The following is a 19,270-nucleotide window of genomic DNA, read 5'->3' on the forward strand; positions in this document are numbered from 1 at the left end:
TGTGATTCTTCTTCATAAAAGTACTTATGAGGCCCAATTTTAAGGTGTGGTATTCACAATAAGCTGCTTAACAATTTGGAGTCAAAAGGAAGTCGAAATAAAAACAGGTGCGAAACGGAACTAGCGCCAAATATTTTTTATATAGTAATAAAAAAAACGTATTAATATACATTTTAGAATGTAATGTATGAAAATGTACTCTCACACTATTTCCATTTTAACTTGGCAAGTAAAATTAAATCCGAATCGTCATTGCTATTGATGAATGGTTAGTTGAAATACGTCTTTTGATTGGTCAAATTTTCTGTTAATTCAGCAATTTTTACGGTTCCACTCCTGTGCGCATGTGCTGTTCAAATACTATTTTTGTTATAGATTGAAAACCGTAAAAACGTGTTATCATTGTTGTGTCGCATGCGTGTGAAGACACAAATGTCGGGTTTATAATTGAATTGAATTCTGTTGTATTGTGTAAGTACTATTTTGACAATAATAACATATTGACGTTTGGTAGTATTTAGTAGACATAGAAAATATATTAACAGCCAGGCAAATAATTCTAGGCTAGGCTAGGCCTACTATTTAATTAGTATTTATGTAGGCGCGCCTACCTCGGTCGGGGGAGAAGAGATCAAGATAGTGCTGTCTGATCGAGTGACAAGGAAGGTGCGAGTTGGCCTAGCTCTAGGTAGGCTCAGCTTAGCTTTATAGTTAGATATTATCATATCACACTCTCTCCATTGAGCTATAATGTACGCCATACAGTACCATTTACGAAGCATGCTTTTGCCATGCTTGGGATTCATTAGCATTTCTTTACATAAATATAAATAAATAAAGGCATATACAACAATTACATTATTATGCTGGTAGGTGGGTGGTACTATCTACAGTACTACTAATATACTCTACACTGTATGTTTAATGAAATACCACTGTTTACACCATCATCAACATTTATACCAGTAACATTTATTAGGGCATCCGAATTTGCCATGCACACGGATATATATACCCCTAACCTATGCCATAAAGAAAGAACAAAAATAACAAAATTTAATTTATTTGTTATTATCTATGCTTATGTTGTAGGCATAAAGCAGTATCAAGAAAGAAAGACAGACAGAAGGATAATGACTCTTGTGACAAACCCTATAGGTGTTCTTGACTATTTAGTCATTGGTGTTGTTCTGGCAATAGCAGTAATAACGGGCATCTACCACGGCTTTGTTAATGGTGGACAACAGACAACATCACAGTAAGTTTCTGGTTTACAGTGCTGAAACTTGGCACTAATAATAATAATGAAGATTAATCAAAACAAGTTTTTGAATAGGCCATTTCGCAGTTTTAATAAAATTAATCCTTTTGTAGAAAATAAACTAAAATCCCAGTTTAAAAAAAATGTAAATTTTAACAAATAACCATTGTCTGATGGACAATGTGGGAATATTTTGCTTTAAATTACATTTTTTTCAGGAAAATAATTTTAGTTTTTTGATCCAGTCTTTGGTCAAAGTGAATAACTATTATGTGACATTAAAACGGCATATAAAACAAAAACATTTAAAAAATTATTTTTTCAGATGGACAATACATCTTTATCAAGGTCCATGGAATTTAAAATTGATACTTTATTAATGTACTTTAATATCTTGGATTTGTTAACAGTGCGCAGAACTTATTGCATTTTATCAAAAGAAATTGCAATTTAAACATTTTTTTCCTGCAATGGTGCTTAATCATGTCTGTTTACCAATCAAATTATTTGCACTGTTATTAAAATCATTGTTTGTTTTGTCTAGTTTTTAAATATTTTGTTTTTGGTGCCTGTTTTTCCATGCCATGGTTTGTCCACTTCAGAAGTATAGTATTGACAATGAGTCATCATCAGTATATCCTGCTAACTATTAGACCTGCAATTATTTTTGGGATTAATTCATGTAACAATAGCTTTACTATGCAAAGTCTATATTTTGTATTATATCTATATCACATAAATAAATTCCTGTCATTTGATTGGATGAATGTGGGTCACATGGCATGCAATAGTACTATTAAACAATCGTTTTATAGTATTATATTTCATTCATTCTTCTCATGTTTGTACACATTATTATTTATTTAATAAACTGTATAAATGTATCAATAATCCATCATTTACTCATTCACACATTTTCTAGGTTTTTAGTTGCGGATCGCAGCATGTTTAGTTTACCAATAGCCATGACATTACTAGCATCGTTCATCTCTCCCGTCACGCTGCTTGGGACCCCGGCCGAGATATACACCAATGGCGGTCAATATATGATGTTTGTCTGTTGTCATATTTTGCTTTATCCAACCATTGCTTTCATTTTTATTCCTGTATTCCATGGCCTTAAGATAACAAGTGCCTATCAGGTAACATTTCTACATAATTTATTTTATTCAGGCATGATACTTTTCCTGCTTAAATGGCATTTTAGATTTTGTTAAATTGCATTCAAGATTTGATGTTATTTTAGAGGGTTTTCTTGTTTTTTCTGGGGTAGGGATTGGTTCGTTTGATACCTTTTTTATATTTAGCTAGCCCCCATTTCATGTCCTAATCATTTGTTCATGCCTGTTTATTTAACTGATTTTATTTCTTCAATATTTATAAATTTTATCTCAACTCTGCAATTGTTTGTTCACCTACAGTAGCTGAAATTATTTTAAACTACTTTATATAGTTGTGTATGAATTTTAAAAAACAAGATTTTAAACCATGCATTTTCAATTTCTGTCTACAGTATCTTTATCACCGTTTTGGAACACCTCTTCAGATTCTTGGCGCTAGCATATTCATGTTTCAAACTGCCTTTTACATGGCAATAGTTTTATTTACACCTGCTTTGGCTGTTGAGGCTGGTAAGTATTCAAAGTTTATTTACTTCAGACTGGTCCTTCAGAAATGGACATTAAGCCAGAATGTTTTAATAGAAAACGTAAATTACATGTTTTCATTAATTATATTTCAGTAACAAATTTTGAATTTTGGAAGACAATCCTGATTGGTGGTATCGTTTGCACTTTCTATACAACTTTAGTAAGTTTAAAAAATTTCTTTATTTAAACAGTAAATTTACAAATACAGTCAAAGATACTGTTAATCTACTGCAATTACTGCAGTTACAACTACAATGTTTTATTTCTTAACATTGATATGCTTATTTAGATATTTTTTACTGGGGGATGGGGGAGGGGGTGGAGAGATAATCACACACACTTTCATAAACTTCTACATTAAATAAAAAGTGTCCCTTAACAACCCCTATTTACATCAGTTTGTATCCTAAAGCGTGGTTTCCACTAGTGACGGAACATGACGCAACGTAACAAATTGCCCTTTCAGTAATTGTGTTTACCCCCGCCTGCGTGAAATCAAACCTGCTTGTTGCGCGTCAACGTTAGCATGGACATTGAGAGTACAGCGCGTTCTTTTGAGTATGCGCTGAACTATGTTTTCCAGCGTTCTTTTCCTTGCGTTGTTGCGTGAAATCAAACTGATTTGATTTCCCGTAGCGGTGTCGTCGGTTCCCACTTGTGATTATGCAATACAGCACTTTGTGTCGATACGTCGTTATGTTCTAGTGGGAACCACGCTTAATTGAATTTACTGAATTCCCTTATAGGGTGGTATGAAAGCTGTAATATGGACAGATGTGTTTATGTTTCTTGTCATATTTGGTACTACTATGCTGGTAGTGATTGTTGGTACATTAAAAGCTGGAGGAATCGATCATGTTATAGAATCAAACATGGATGCTGGTCGACTAGATCTACTACAGTAAGCTAATTTGCATTGAAGGGCAACTTGATTTTATTTTAACAACGTATTAGGGATGTACATATGATTTCAGAACAATCGCGAGATTAAGGATATCGCCATCATGAGTTTTCTAGCAAAGTCTGGCAAATCTTGAAAATTTCTAGTAAACACACTTTGTAAATATATCGTAAAAAATATAACTGTTGATTTTTTTTGCTTATCTGGACTCATTAAGTAGATTTTGTGATGCACCTGTGACGTCACAGCAATTTATGGTGACGGCTGTACGGCGAGCGCGTGTGTCGTGTCTTTAATCTTGCGATTGTTCTGAAATCATATGTACATCCCTAATACGTTGAAAAAATATGGTCCTCGGTCAAGTTGTCCTTTAAATATACAAAAATATCTTATTTTAATTATTAACCTGTGGTACAGTCGATTAACTCTCCTATACTTACAACTTCCCAAAACCAGACTTTTCACATTTTTTTTTACAAAATACCACATTCATTGTGGAGTTGTGGCTTGGTGGTTATGATGCTTGGCTACCACTTTAAGGGTCCCGTCACATGTCAGGATTTTTTCTAAGGACAAAAAATAAAACTCTACTACCAAAGAGTTGTAATAAGACATCTTGTGTATGTTTGTCTTGTAAACCTCTGTGGATCCCTAATGATCAGTAATTTCTGGATGGATCTATGGTGTAAAGCACCCTCATTAAATATGGTTAAAAAAAAAAATACCATCGATAAATCACGAAAATTATTTTTTTTATTTACACAATTAGATTTCCAGTTGACTTGACAGCTAGAATGTCTTTCTTATCGTTAACGATTGGTGGTTGGATGAATGCGATGCCTCTATGGGCAATAAGCCAAACTGCTGTACAGAGGTTTCTAACTGCACGAACGGTCAAGGATGCTCAAGTGTAATCTCATTTTATATACTTTGTTTTATATTTTATTGGTGCGGAATAAAATGTCACCATTCATTAACCACAAAGTGTAGCCTATATTGTGCCAAGATCAGCGCAACAGTAGGTGGTCATTTTGGCTGATTGTAATGCTTCAATGCACTTTAAGACATTTTTAATCTAGTATTAACTTCCTTTTAAGGTCAAAGGTTATAGGTTACAGTAGGCTCTTATCTGCTTATTGTAAAGTTATCTTATAGCTAGTACAAACTTCTTTTTAAGGTCAGTTAGTTCATATGTACATAAAATTTTCTTACAAGTCTTCTCGGATAAAGACTACAAACTGTAGGTTCAGTGTATTCATATTGCTCGTGTGCACTTTAAAGAACCTAGTACATCTTTCGAGACGAGTGGGGGGTTACCTTGGTGTGCTAGTTCACACACACACACTGTCGTGGACAGTAATGGCGCCGTAGTTGGCTGCCGATGACACGATGTGAGGGGAGAGGAATGTTTTTGAAAAGGTGTAACATCTAAGTCCACAGCGCTCTCATCTTCATGAAATAGCTAGCTTACATAACTAATTACAAATTGTACAGTACAATAGGCTTCATTTTTTGCGCTATTTTGATTTATATACAAGTAAGGTACAATTGAAGATTAAACTATCTTTTTCTTTTCAGGTCAGTTCTTTTAAATATCCCCATGGTAACATTAATAATATTGTTTGTGGGTTACCAAGGACTTATACTTTATACATTTTATGATGGTAAGAAAAACCAAGATGTTTTACTCGATAAAAAAACAACGCATAAATTACCTTGTATAATATATTTAGAACCACAAGACAATGCATAATTTTATTTTTATCCTCAATTTGCAGATAATATGGACTTTGAAAATTCAACAGATATAATAAGTAAGTTATATTGAAACAAACATAATGTATAATTTAAAACTACGATACTTAGTATTGTATATTCAGGAATAGCCGCTCCATAGTCTCTTTGCTTTTCTTCCTTATATCTTATTCTTATTAACTCAAAATTATTTTTACTAACAAACATTACTATTTATTTGCCTAGTGTGTTATCATTATTGACATAATTTCAATAAACATCCACATACAGTACAACTCTTCTTAACAAAATGTTTTCAATCTTCTATCAACTAAAAGTCATAGTTAGTCATGTCTCGGGTCACATCCTATGGTCACCGTACAGATAGGCTACTACATCAGTACTTCTATGAATGGATGACTAGTTGGTGACAATAACGCTAGTTGGTCATACCCAGTACCGTTTTGATTTTACGATCATTCGGGAAACCACCTCACAAAATTATATTCTAAAATCCATCTCCTACTGAGTGTTGTAATATTTATAATACAATGTGATAAAGTAATTGTTTGTAGATCCATTTTTATGAAGGTCTTAATTTTAATGTTAATATTATTTTACAGATTCTACAGTAGATCTTGTGACTGGAGGGCCAAATATATCTAAATCTGATCAGGTTAGTTTTATTCTGGATATTTAAATAAAAGGTTAAGTGGACCAAGGTAACATTGTTTAGTTATTAATTTCTTTATTTTCTATGTAATTACTAGATTATATATTTTTTATTTTAATAATAAAATATTTGTGTGTTTTTTTTTTTTTGTGTACACTTAGTTGTGCATGCAATATGCTGCCAAAGAACTGTTAATAAATAAATAGTCACTAATGTAGAGTTCACTTTTGTTACTTTTTATTTCTATTTGATATTTTTACTTTTATTGTTTTTGCTAATTAGATATAATTTAAAGGGCAATGTGTTTAAGAGCTTTGGCTCGTTGCATAACCCATTTTGTATCAAATACCATGTTTTCCATTCATTATTATTATATATATTTATATATGCTGTTGATACAAAATAAATGGTACGTCTAGTATCACAAATTATTATTAAAAAAATCTTTATCATTTTCGTTCTGATTTTATAAATATAATCATAAATTATCACCATATGCTGAAGTTTTTACAAGTTTTTATTGCACATAGCACCACTTGGGTGGAGGATACCAGTGGTATATAAATTTTCAGTTATTATTTAATATAAATGTAATATATCTATCTTGCAGATAATGGTATATTTTATTAGTGAGCAATTTGGTCACATTCCAGCCTTCCAGGGACTTTTTATTGCCTGTTTGTGGTCAGGAACTCTCAGGTTTGTGGATTCTCAGGTCTTTTCGCACTGTTATGTTTTACAGTTATAATAATAATAAATTATAGTTTTGATTTCTTTTCAATTACTCAACTAGATATATATCTCAGTATCTTTTCACATTACATATAAAAACACAAACCAAATAGGTAAAGCAAATATTCTTAGAAACCATAATGCTAAATTAATTGGGTTTTTTTTTACAAAAGCCTAAGCAGCAACAATTAAGAGCATAACAACATACTCAAAATTGTATATAAAACAGAAACAGAAATATGTAAATTATATGACATACAGTACAAAATAGACAAGAAATATTTCTTACAAAAAACGCTGCTCGCTTATTAAAAAATATTTTTTATTTCAAATGTTTTTGAATGTGTCATTTTATTGTCACATAATAGTTATTTTACCTGAAAAAAATGTAATTTAAAGCAACAAATACTTAAATTGTCTGTCAGACAATGGTTCTTGGGTTTCTTTTCTCTTTTTATATGTGAATAAATATTATTTTTTTGTTACAGAGGTGAATACTCAATTTCTGTCACTTTAGTTAATTTTATTCCTATGGTCAAGTCTGGGGGTCACTTCATCACCATAGATATTTCAAGTGTTACAAACACAAACTTTAATGGACTGTTTCGATAATAATTCAATGAATATCTGACAGTGAATATACCAGAAATGCTTTGGGATTTGTAATTTAGCATGAAATGTCCTAATAGACTCCTTTCCCAGACGTTTTTTTGGGTCTACTGTAGCAGCTGGAATCAATAAATTATAGTGGAGTTTCCATTTTCGCAAAACTGTCCTTAGAACTATAACTGCTGCTTGCTTTAGCTTCTGATTTAGCTTCCCAAGTACCTGGGCGTGTGGCGCAGTGTGTTGGACGTTGGACTACCGATCGTCAGACCTAGGTTCGAATCCAACTCTCGCCGCATTGCTTGTATCCGTAGGCAAGATACTTTACTTACGTTGCCTCTCTCCACCCAGGTGTATAAATGGGTACCCAGTTAGATCTAGACACAACTTTGCGCTGGTTACCGGCTGCATTATGGGAGTATGTTTCCATACGTGTTTGATCCCAAAAAATACTGGGGTAATAATCCTTGTAAAGCGCCTTTGAGCATGATTACTCATGAAAAGGGCGCTATATAAATGTGGTATTATTATTATTATGATTGAGTAGTCCTAATGGGACGTAGCGGGCTAGAGCAGCAGCGTGAAAAAAACCATAACAATACATGTGAATAACTTTCCCAATACCGGGCACTTGGTCTGGGTTAATATGTCTGGTTTTCTGCAAAGTCTTGTATTCGGAATTTGTTTTAATGGTCCTCAAGAAAAGTCTGGTTTTGGAGGAGTTTCTAGTTTTCAGAGAGTCCGGTTGGAGAGTTGACTATAAAATGGTTTTTTTTTTCAGTACTGTGTCATCAGGTCTTAATGCAATGATTGCTGTAACGCTAGAAGATGTCATCAAACCATTCAGACGGAAGTTCATTCCCAACCTTGATGTTACCGATGCAACGGATACAAGAATTTCAAAAATTTTAAGTAAGTAGAAGTTGTATTTTAGCAGACGTTCGAACCTTCAAGTTAACAAGTTTGGGATGTTTACAAATTTGATACATTTTAATGTATTTCAAACCGAGATTTTGATGATATTCAGGAGAATTGATGAAAACTTGCAAGGCTCCCGGAGAAAACAGGAGGGTTGGAACGTCTGATTTAAGTTAATGCTAAATGGGACTCCACATTATCTAGAACATCATTCAATTATCGGTATTATTCTTTCAAACTTTTGTTTTTTATTTTCATTTGCAGCTATTTGTTTTGGTGCTATTACAGTAGGCCTTGGTTTCTTAGCAACCAAGATGGGGTCATTAGTCACCATGGCCAACTCAATATTTGGTGCTGCAGGAGGCCCTCTATTGGCAGCATTCACATTAGGAATGTTCTGGAAACGGGCCAATTCAAGGTGAATTTATACAGTATATAGATTTTTATACATATTTTAGCATTTACTTGTAATAAATCAGAGAATTTTAGGTGCTTATCTGTAATTAGTTTAATTCCTGTAAAATTTCAAGATTTTTTATCAATAATATTCCTCGGAAATGTGATAAAACAAATTAATGTGATAATAAATAAATTAATAAAAATGTTGAGTTACTTTATAATTTATAATTGGATATTGTTTTACAGGGGTACGTTAATTGGAGTACTGATTAGTTTTTGTTTTGGTATATTTGTAAGCGTCGGTGCTGCTGTGAATAGTGGCAATCCAGACATGCTCTCAATTTTCAAGGTTAGAAATAGTGTTTTTATTAAATATTTGTCAAATAGCCCAATAGGAAAGAGAAGACGATATGGGCCAATGGCCCAACACAGAATTGCGAGCCATCTTTCTTTGAGACACCTATTAAGAGGACACTTTCCAGTGAAACAAACAAGTGGCAATATATACTATGATCTACCCCTATGTAATGATGTGACACTTTATTGGCTCCCTTCCTTCTACTGTAATATATGGCTATTTTTACTGAGAAGTAAAATAATGTAACATAAGTATTATTTACTTTATCATTCTCTGAAAACCAGAAACTCTCCCAAAACTTTTCCTAAGGTCCATAAATCTTTTCTTACCATTAAAAACACATTCCGAATACCAGACTTTCCAGAAAACCAGACATATTAGGCCATCTTAAAAGTGTCCGGTATTGGCAGAGTTGACTATATAAGTAATATTTTCTCCGTCGTTCCCTGCTTGTTGTAAAATGAGGGAAATGTAAAGAAAACAGAATTAATTTTATGGAAACTACCAACTTTAGTAAGTATTAAGTATTGGAGTGTGTCAAATGGCCAAGCAGTTAAGGCAGGGGCGCCGTTTACCGTACCTAAAGAGCCAACAACATCGGCAAGGGTTCGAGGCCGACTCGCTCCTTGTTCTGGTGGTAGAACAAGTCTTCTTTGATAAGGACTATAAACCGTAGGTCCAGTGTACACAGTTATAACCTGTGTGCACTTTAAAGAATCCAGTTCATTATTCGAGAAGAGTAGGGGTTACCCAGGTGAACTGGTTTACAAAATAGCCCCTGTATCAGGATAGGACACTGATTCATTTACTATTGGTAATCCTTGGCCACATTGCCTAAAGACATAACAATTTTTTTTTTTAAACCGTAATATTTTTGTTAATATAATAATGTGATTTTTGTCCTTTCAGTTGTCTTTCATGTGGTATGCTACCTTCACATGGTTGATAGCGGTGGTAATAGCAATAATAGCAAGTGAAATTATCCGCAAGATTGACTCAACAGAACAAGCCAAAGTTGTTGATCATTCACTGCTTGTGCCATTTTTAAGGTAAGTTTGTAAAAGTATTTTGCTTACACAAATGAACAGTGCCCTCTTTCTATAGATATATCAACAATTGTCAAGCACTGTATATCGATATCACTGTGGAACGGCTAGATTGTTCCATTGTAGCATTCAATATTATTTGGTGGGCTTATGGTATATAGTAAGTATTACTGCAATAGAAAATGGTACAAAATTGATTTAATCTGAACAAAAAAAGATAGTATCAAAAGGTCACCAAAATAAATAACAAGGAGTCATCCACCGAGTGCAGATAACTAATTAATTAATTTTTAAAACAAGCACATTTTTTCATACTTCTATCAGAATATATTGTGTTTTTTTATGAATATAAATATTGAAAAACATTGAACGTTATAATATTGTTTGATTTCAATAAAATGATAAATGTGTATACAATTTTAGACCAAAGCGGAAAAAGACAACTGAACAAAATGGAGTACGAATGGAATTCGAAAAACTTGATCAAAATCCAAAGGAAATTTGATAAAACAAAGAAAGGGAGTAAGTTTGATAAATTAGACAGTACAATAAGCAATGCCAATGCAAATTTAGAAACGCTTTTTAGTATTGTTGATAATTCTAAACTGTGTATTGCAAAGGACAGGGGGTATGATCAGAAGCTTTAATGGCATTTTACTAAAAGTACTTTAAAATATACCTTGTGTAATATAAAACTCTGTGTAACCGAAAACATATTACAGCATGTGTAGTAGATGGTACAGCCATAGACCTCTAATTATAGGTCCATGGTGCAGCAGTGGATTTGTAAACTTCTAATGAAGCGGTTTTACTTTCTTTTGTAAGGGCGTGTGACACAGAGTGTACTGATCATGAGTTTAAATCCAACTCTCCTCACATTGCTTGTATCCTTAGGCAAGACACTTTACTTACGTTTGCCTCTCTCCAACCCGGTTTAAAATTATAAATGGTTACCCGGTTAGATCAAGACGCAACTTTGCGGTGATCACTAGCTGCATTATGAGAATATGTTTCCATAATAAAAAAATGACCAGGGTAATAAGCTTTTAGCTTGTGCAATAAAAAATGGAAAAAAAAAAAATTAAAGAAAGTACATATCATGTACAGTATACCAATCAATGACACCAAAGTGTTGTAAACCCGTAAAGTATGGTACCATAATTTGTGTTGCTTTATTTAAAGTAAAATGAGCCTAGTAGTACTGTGAAGACTAAATGGTAAATGTTTGCATTTTGTGATACACCTGTACACATTTCACAGGATGTTACTTGAAATGGGTTAATGTCCTAGGACGTTTGTCATTTTTATTTATTTTATTTATTTAAATTTTTTTTTTTTGTAACTTGGTAACATATTTAATGAAATATGATATGAAATATCTATAACACAATATAGATTTGACAAAATATAGCACACATTGTTCTTTATTCTTCTTTATCCTTTGTACACAGTTTAAACATCAGTAAACCATACACAATATGAGTATAATAATTGTGGTAAATGTGTGCTGAATATTACGAGGCGTTTATTTGAGGAAACAAGTAAACGACTGGGGGAGGGGAGGGGAGGAGCGTACTGTATATTTAATTGAAATATACGCCATATGTACTATAGTAAGGGAGTCGTTTATTTTCGAATATGGCGGCTATTCAAAGCAGGGAGTTTATTAGAAAACGGTATTATTAAATGTCCTGCTTATTGCAACCAAATTCATAAAATACAAACGATAATAATCGGTTATGGCAATAATTTTTAATTTGTAATAACGTTAGCATTTTCAGAATTTTGACCAACTCAGGGATAATTTAAAGATTGTAATAATACTGCCCTTTCCAACCATAAGGAGAATGACTTTTCATGCAAAATTCGCTTTTGTGTTATTTTATTTCCCTTACGCGAAGAATATTTTGTCCATTTTTTGTCCATTTCTCTATAGACGGAAATAGATACATATTACTACATACTGACTATATGAAAAACAAAATAGAGAGGCATATGATTTATAATATTTGTTACACATTTTGTGACAAAATGTCCTTAAATGACAATAATGGAAATATAATGTGTATCCGTACCGTTAAATTTTGATGGGGAGCTCTGAAAGTCAAAAAGAAGTACAATACATCAACAACAAGATCATGACTACAAAATGTCTTAGAAAGATGGTTATTTCATAAAAAAAAGTATTTGTTTGAAGATTTGACCGTACTGTCAAAGTACATTGATCGAAACGTCGAGAAACTCAACAGTTCTTTTAAGGAACCATATATACACGTGGTGTAACACAAACTTTATATCAACAAAAAGATGATAGATAAGCTCAGTAATTGATTACTATCAAATCTAGTTAATTAAATTTATTTTTATGTAATTGTTTTTTCATTCATTTGTTTACAAAATCAATTTTTTTTTAATTCATATTTCAAGAAAATTTTTATTTGAAAGCTAAAAATGGTATCTTTGTTTTTTTTTATGTCCGTTTTACAAACAGCAAATAATATTAATAAGGATATATTTACTAAATTAATTGTGATTATTAATGTAAGTAGTAGCAGAGAGTTGTAAAATGATTATTTTTGGTAGTACAGTAGTATGTTTTAACATGTTTCCCATTAATAATTTATTCAGTACGTTTACACATATTTTCATATTTATTCATGTCATAGTGCTTCTATACAAACACGTTAGAACAATATCTCGTGACCTCTACACACTATGTAGCCTAGAGTACAATACCTCATATGTCCATATTTTTGTGCTAAGCTGTTTATAGCCAATAAGATTCTATATTAAATCTTACTTTAACTTTATTTTTTGTTTTGTTTGGAAGACCAAAAAAATTGTTTTTAAACAGTGTGTTTTGTTGTTGCTTCAATAAGCGGTGTCAGTTCTCCTGGGTTGCTTACTACCTTAAGTATAATATTATAGTAACGCTGTGTTAATCCTAAGGATCAATGGGATCGATTAGTAATCTTTTTTTAATACCGTTACTATGGTTTTTGTAATGATGTTGGAAAATTTGTAAATGGAATCGTATTGTGGATTACATACAACCCATTGAGCCTTGTGGATACTTTATCATGGAATTATGATTAAATTATAATAGAAATTTATAGAAACTAAATATGTATTGTCCTCCAAAAACCTGGAAAATAAAGATAAATGAAATCAGACTTTGAATAGGCTATTTTGCAGTTTTAAGCAAGTTATTCAACTCTGTAGAAAAAATCAACAAAAATAATGATTTCACTTATAAAAAGAAACAGTTAATTTTAACCAAAAACCATTGTTTGACAGAAAATTTAGGTGTTTTTTCCGGTATTAAAATGGCATATTCAACAACAATTAAATATATAAGAATTGTTTTTATTCAATTTCCTACACTCTTTTATGAAATTAAATGCAATACTAAAGTGTGTGGCTGGACCAGTAAAATATTTTGTGTGCCGTTTTTTAAATAAAAAGGAAGTTCGAACTATACCTTATTTTCGATTTTGTGAAATCAGCAATCTAGAATTAGTGACCCTTAGTTTCCATTACGTGTCACGCGACTACGCAGCTATTGAGTCTAAATGACATTCTGCGCACGCTCACCGTGTTTCTGAGTTGTCGACACTCGACTGCTCCGTAGACTAAGCCTAGTGACATTTCCGTAAAAACGGAGACATATCCTGGTACATTAACGTAAATGTGTAACACTACTATATACATTGGTTTTGTTATTAATGTTATCAAGTAATAATAGTTTTACAACGATTGCATTTGATACTGAATCAAATAAATATAGCAAATATTATTGTTGTTGTTTGTTATTTTACTGTATTTCTGTTTGAACCCTACTTTTCTGCACTGTTGAAAGCTTTTTTTTAACCATATTTATTGAGGGTGAGCCATCCAGCAATTGCTGATCATTAGGGACCCTCAGAGGTTCACAAGACAAACATATACACAAGATGCTCTACATAAACAAAGTCTTATTACAAATATTTGGGAGTGGAGTTGTAATTTTGTCCTTAGAAAATGTGACGGGACTTAAACCCAGGACCCTTGGAGTGGTAGCCAAGCATCATAACCACCAAGCCACAACTCCAGCTCGGGTAAATTATTTATTTTGACAAATGCCCTCCTAAACCTTCGTTTTGCACTTATGTTGAACGTCGATTCTTTCATTGTTCAATTTTCTCTAAACTTATTAATGTTTGATTACGTCAGGAGCAATGGTGGTCAGAAATATTTTCGACAAACGCATAGGATACATAATAATTTAATTTATTACTTAATGCTATGAGGTACGTGCGTGTTGATGCTCGTGACTAAAACTCATGAATTAAACCTAACCCTGATGTATTGATGAGTGGCGTGTACTTAAGGAAGAAATATTGTAATTTTTAACGAAACAAAGGAAGAAAAGCAGGTTTGAACGAGCGTTCCTGATACTATGGGAAATCCGAAGATTTGAAAGATAAGATTTTTTAAAGTCATTGTTTATTAAATTGTCATTTCTTTGTACGTTAGCTTCGTAATTATACATAAAGCCCAATAATGCGGCCTCGACAAACCATTTTTATACCCAAGTAAATAGATTCACGTAGCGGAACCAGCGATAAGCGAAATATAAGCAGTTAATGGTCTCTAACGATAATAATTGACTTCTAAAAGACAGCTTAAATAATGGCACTATGAATATTATTGAATAGGTTTTGCTGAAAGTTGCATTATTTGAGCTGGTACTGTTAAAAGTCGTGCGACAGATAGGCGAGAGTTAAATCATAAAATAGTCCCTGCGATTAGCAACCCGTTTGATCTTACAGAGGAAATAGTTGATAGTTTTATTTTTTGCATTGAGCTATCTTTGAAGAGATGCAATAGATATGAGGTAAACGGGGAAACATGATAAGACCCAGATAAAAATTAATCTGTAACATTCATCCTAAATGTGGTAGAACTTTGTTAAAAAATTTTACACATTCCGAACCCTGGTTTTTTTTATTATCAAATCTACTATTCACGTCCATCATTCGGCGTCCACGCGATACTGACAGTTTTTCAAAGGCCTGTTCGATTCAATAAATATCGAGTGATAACTTAAATAACTAACAATATTTTTCTACCCGGAATCTTGTTTTTATAATAAAAATGAATTGTTCCACATAAATAAGTCGCCTGGATGGTGAAACGCTTGTCAATTTGCGTTTACACTGCATCAGAAATCGATAATTCACTAACAGTTTGCATTTTTAACTTGTGTGTAATTGACGAAATTTTGTTTAATTTATCGATGACTTTTATTTTTACAATTGCAGAGAAACTTCTCGCTCGAAATCAGATGTTGTTTATTCTAAATCGTGTTATATTTGTTTTAATCGTTCTTATGTTTTATTTGACAAACGTTTTCTGCGTTAGCATATGACCAAAGTAAATATCCGATATTCTCTATATCAGTGCTAGTGGGTAACACAATGTGTTCAACGGTGCGCGAACGGGTACAGAAACCAGCTTGATTGTTAATAATATATAAAAAGAGAGCGCACACGTTCAATTCTATCACAATAAAACATTTTGTAGAGACCACGCGACGTGAAATCGTTCAAGATTTTCAAATTTGTTAAAGCATAAAACGGTAAGAATTCTTCGTATATACTTTGTTTCTTTAAATTATTTCATTTATTAATTTTGTATTATAATTATATTTTAAAATTTAAATCAAACTGAGAAATGGTTAGTGTCCAGAAGCTCTGAAATGTTTTCTGGCTGTTTTACATTTTGATTCTTTATGCTTATTTTATATGTACCCACAGCATTGTAATTTTTTCATTTCACTTTTAATTTAGGCCTATATATTTAATTTTAGATATACTATACTATACGGTACTATATGCTTTATTTTATTTCATTATTTTTACTATACCGTATTTATTCGAATAAAATAATAAGATTTGAATAACCGCCTCTCAAATAAACGCCACCCATAGAACATCATTATATTTATTAGCTTCTTTTATTCGGTCTTCATGCGTTTGAAAGTAAATCCTACTATTATTAGACCAAAGTTATAAAGTCTCAACAGAATTCAAATATGGTATTTACGTGGACTTTAACTTTGAATAGCACAGTAGGCCTACTATATTGTATTTGTATGTGTAGCTTTTTATGAAAATTTTGAAGTTTGGAATATTTAACCATATTATGATATATTGATATTTACGTTTTATCAAATTAAACATTACAGGTTCTTTATTTGAGCTGTCGTAGACACCACATTATGACTAGTACATCTTTCCAACCCTTGGATTTGTCGAATACTAAAAGCAAAAATCAAAGTACCGGTTCTCTGGGCGATCCATTGACGACTCATCACAACCACGCTATCTTCAGCAAGTTTGAACACAAACCAAAATTTGGCATACAAAAAGACAAAGATTGTAGTTTGGCATGGTCAAGTACTTTTGGAACGGCAATACCGACAACGTCCATTCCACGTGATCTGTTGCCACATTATCACCGTGGCGGCTTTATTTATGTACCCCCGCCGCCAATAAAAGCAGACGAAAAACCAGAAGATAGTAAAACTGCCGTACCGCCTTCAAAACTATATCCGCATTACGGAATACCGGCAAGTGACGTAATACCGGGTGTTGACACGGTACCTGTTCCCAGGTGCTTCTGCTGTTCAGATGTGCATGAGTCTCCTGTAGTTGACGCCAAGAAACGGCGAATGCCGAAGTGTTTTTCTGCGTTTGCCTTTCGTAACTATGGTATCGATACCCTTACGCCACCCCGTCGAGTTCCAGGCGAAACTGCTACCGGTATATTAGGGACAGCATCTAAGTATCCATTTGCTAGCGTTGAACCATTTTATGACCATCTTCGAACTGAGCACAGACATCGAGAAGCAATGTATCGTCCAGCAAAAGACGTATGTGAATTATGGAAATATGAAGGAGAACGAGTCGGATTCTTACCTTCAGATACCAGTACACTTAAGTATACTAAAGGCGCAGACGATAACAGACAGTCGCCAAAAAGAATTACGTCATTTGTTGAATCAGACGATGAAGAAATGAAAATAAAACGCGAACGTATTTATGAAAGAGATAATGAACTTAAGTTGAACTTACCTTTAAAAAAGGAAGAGCCAAAATCATCAAGCATACTACTAGATTCATCAAATGATGAGGACCCTGAGGAAACGGACATCAAGACGTCTAACGAGGCACCTGAGGAGAAAAACCTATCTGAACATGGCGACAACTCTGTAGGATTGCAGCCTAACCGACCAGTGCGACAGAAGTCCAAAGATTCTATCGGCCCAGGCTATATTGAAATGATTGCTAAGGCTATACTTAACTCCAAGTCTAAGCGATGCATGCTGACCGATATCTATAAGTATATATCGACTACATATTCACGATACAGGTAAGTTTTGTTTTATTTAGGTAACGTAACGTTGCTTTTAAAAAGATAATTGTTTATTGGTAAAAGTGAAAAACATATCTTAAAAATATATAGTAACTTTATCAAACTGATGTTTGTAAACTAAAGTTTGCTGTTGTAGCCAGGCTTTAGATGCATGCAATATTATGGAAAAAAGGTATAATTTTAATTGTTTAAAAACACTAACGTTGTTTATTTATAAACAAAATAATGATTGATGACTTGAATAATTAAAACACGGTGTAGGTATTAACATTAATTTTTGTTTATAGGGACGACACAGTATGTTGGCGAAACATTGTCCGTCATCACCTCTCACATTACGAATGCTTCGTCAAAGCTGAGCATAATGGGCATGCGCATTACTGGACCATTAATCCAGATGTGGAACAGGATTTCATCAACGGAAAATTCCATCGCAAAAGACGTCCAAATCGTAGAAAGCGAACAATTTCGAGCACTAAGATAATCTCTAACAAATCACCGTCATCTCTAGGTTCGGTTGCGTCGTCTCTCGGATCAGTACCGTCTCCACTTGGATCGATGACGTCGCCTATCGCAAACTGGTTTCCGAGTACGTTTTATCCGTACTATCATGACGACCTGACAAAACCGTATGTCTTCGTCCATAGGCAGCCTTGGTTGAATGAGGACCGGCTACGAAATTGCTACCCGTATTTATTTGATGCAAACACGGGAAAATATTCTGTCGATAAGTCATATCATCGCTGATAATACCAGGCAACTCTAAAATACACAACTGCGGTATTTTCATCAAGGCACGGTGCTCTTAAAATGTATTCATAATAAAGACGTTGTCGTGATGAATTTACTGCTTTCAATGACAAATACATATGGTACATAGACGAATGATTGAAGTTTATTTTTCAATAATTGTAAAACATTCAAATCTTGGACATACATTTGAAAATATAAATAATACATTATAAACAATTGCATTATTAGTGTTAATATAAACATAGTATTTCAGTATAAATAAATTTAATTACAATAGTATTATAATTATTGTCGGGAGGTTTGCATAGTAAACATTTGACAAATACTCAAAAAATTTCATCTGGTTTCAAATAGATATTTAAAATGTTAACTTTTTTGTTAAACCAGTTGTCAAGTACTTACTTGCTAAGTTTCGGCTATTTTCAGTAGCCTAAATTGACAAATAAATTATATAGTAACTAATAGTGGGCTTATTAGATGTTACCAATGTCTATCCAGATTTAAATTAAAGTGAGTGAGTGTGGCCGAGCGGTTAAGACAGTGGAACCGTAATCCATAGCCATAACATCGGCAAGGGTTCGAGGCTCACTCGCTCCATGGTTCTGGTTGTAGAACAAGTCTATAAACTGTAGGTCCAGTGTACATCTGGCTCATGTTCAGTTTAAAGAACTTAGTACATCTTTCGAGACGAGTAGGGGGTTAACCCTGTGTACTAGTTCATACATACACACTCTCGTGGACAGACGTAATGGCGCCGTAGTTGGCTGCCGATGACACGATGTGACCCTTAGGGGAGAAGAATGTTGTTGAAAAGATGTAAC

At 33.2% G+C, this 19,270-nt stretch overlaps 2 protein-coding genes across 2 annotated transcripts; both read left to right on the forward strand.

The window, feature by feature from the left end:
• The first annotated feature begins 410 nt into the window (after window positions 1–410).
• LOC140060232 (sodium-dependent multivitamin transporter-like) lies at window positions 411–11,594 on the forward strand. The gene is made up of 16 exons (XM_072106357.1): window positions 411–471; window positions 1,093–1,258; window positions 2,184–2,403; window positions 2,775–2,892; window positions 3,003–3,070; window positions 3,657–3,811; window positions 4,581–4,721; window positions 5,390–5,475; window positions 5,590–5,625; window positions 6,169–6,221; window positions 6,829–6,917; window positions 8,338–8,468; window positions 8,739–8,892; window positions 9,120–9,222; window positions 10,141–10,280; window positions 10,701–11,594. The coding sequence occupies exons 2-16, from the start codon at window positions 1,134–1,136 to the stop codon at window positions 10,780–10,782; spliced, it is 1,701 nt and encodes a 566-aa protein (XP_071962458.1). The 5' UTR covers window positions 411–471; window positions 1,093–1,133; the 3' UTR covers window positions 10,783–11,594.
• Window positions 11,595–15,843: 4,249 nt separating this feature from the next.
• Window positions 15,844–18,703, forward strand: LOC140060233 (uncharacterized). The gene is made up of 3 exons (XM_072106358.1): window positions 15,844–15,897; window positions 16,507–17,693; window positions 17,984–18,703. The coding sequence occupies exons 2-3, from the start codon at window positions 16,540–16,542 to the stop codon at window positions 18,441–18,443; spliced, it is 1,614 nt and encodes a 537-aa protein (XP_071962459.1). The 5' UTR covers window positions 15,844–15,897; window positions 16,507–16,539; the 3' UTR covers window positions 18,444–18,703.
• The last annotated feature ends 567 nt before the right edge of the window (window positions 18,704–19,270 follow it).

The sequence above is a fragment of the Antedon mediterranea genome, chromosome 10 (genome assembly GCF_964355755.1).
Source record: "Antedon mediterranea chromosome 10, ecAntMedi1.1, whole genome shotgun sequence".
Taxonomy (NCBI): Eukaryota; Metazoa; Echinodermata; class Crinoidea; order Comatulida; family Antedonidae; genus Antedon; species Antedon mediterranea.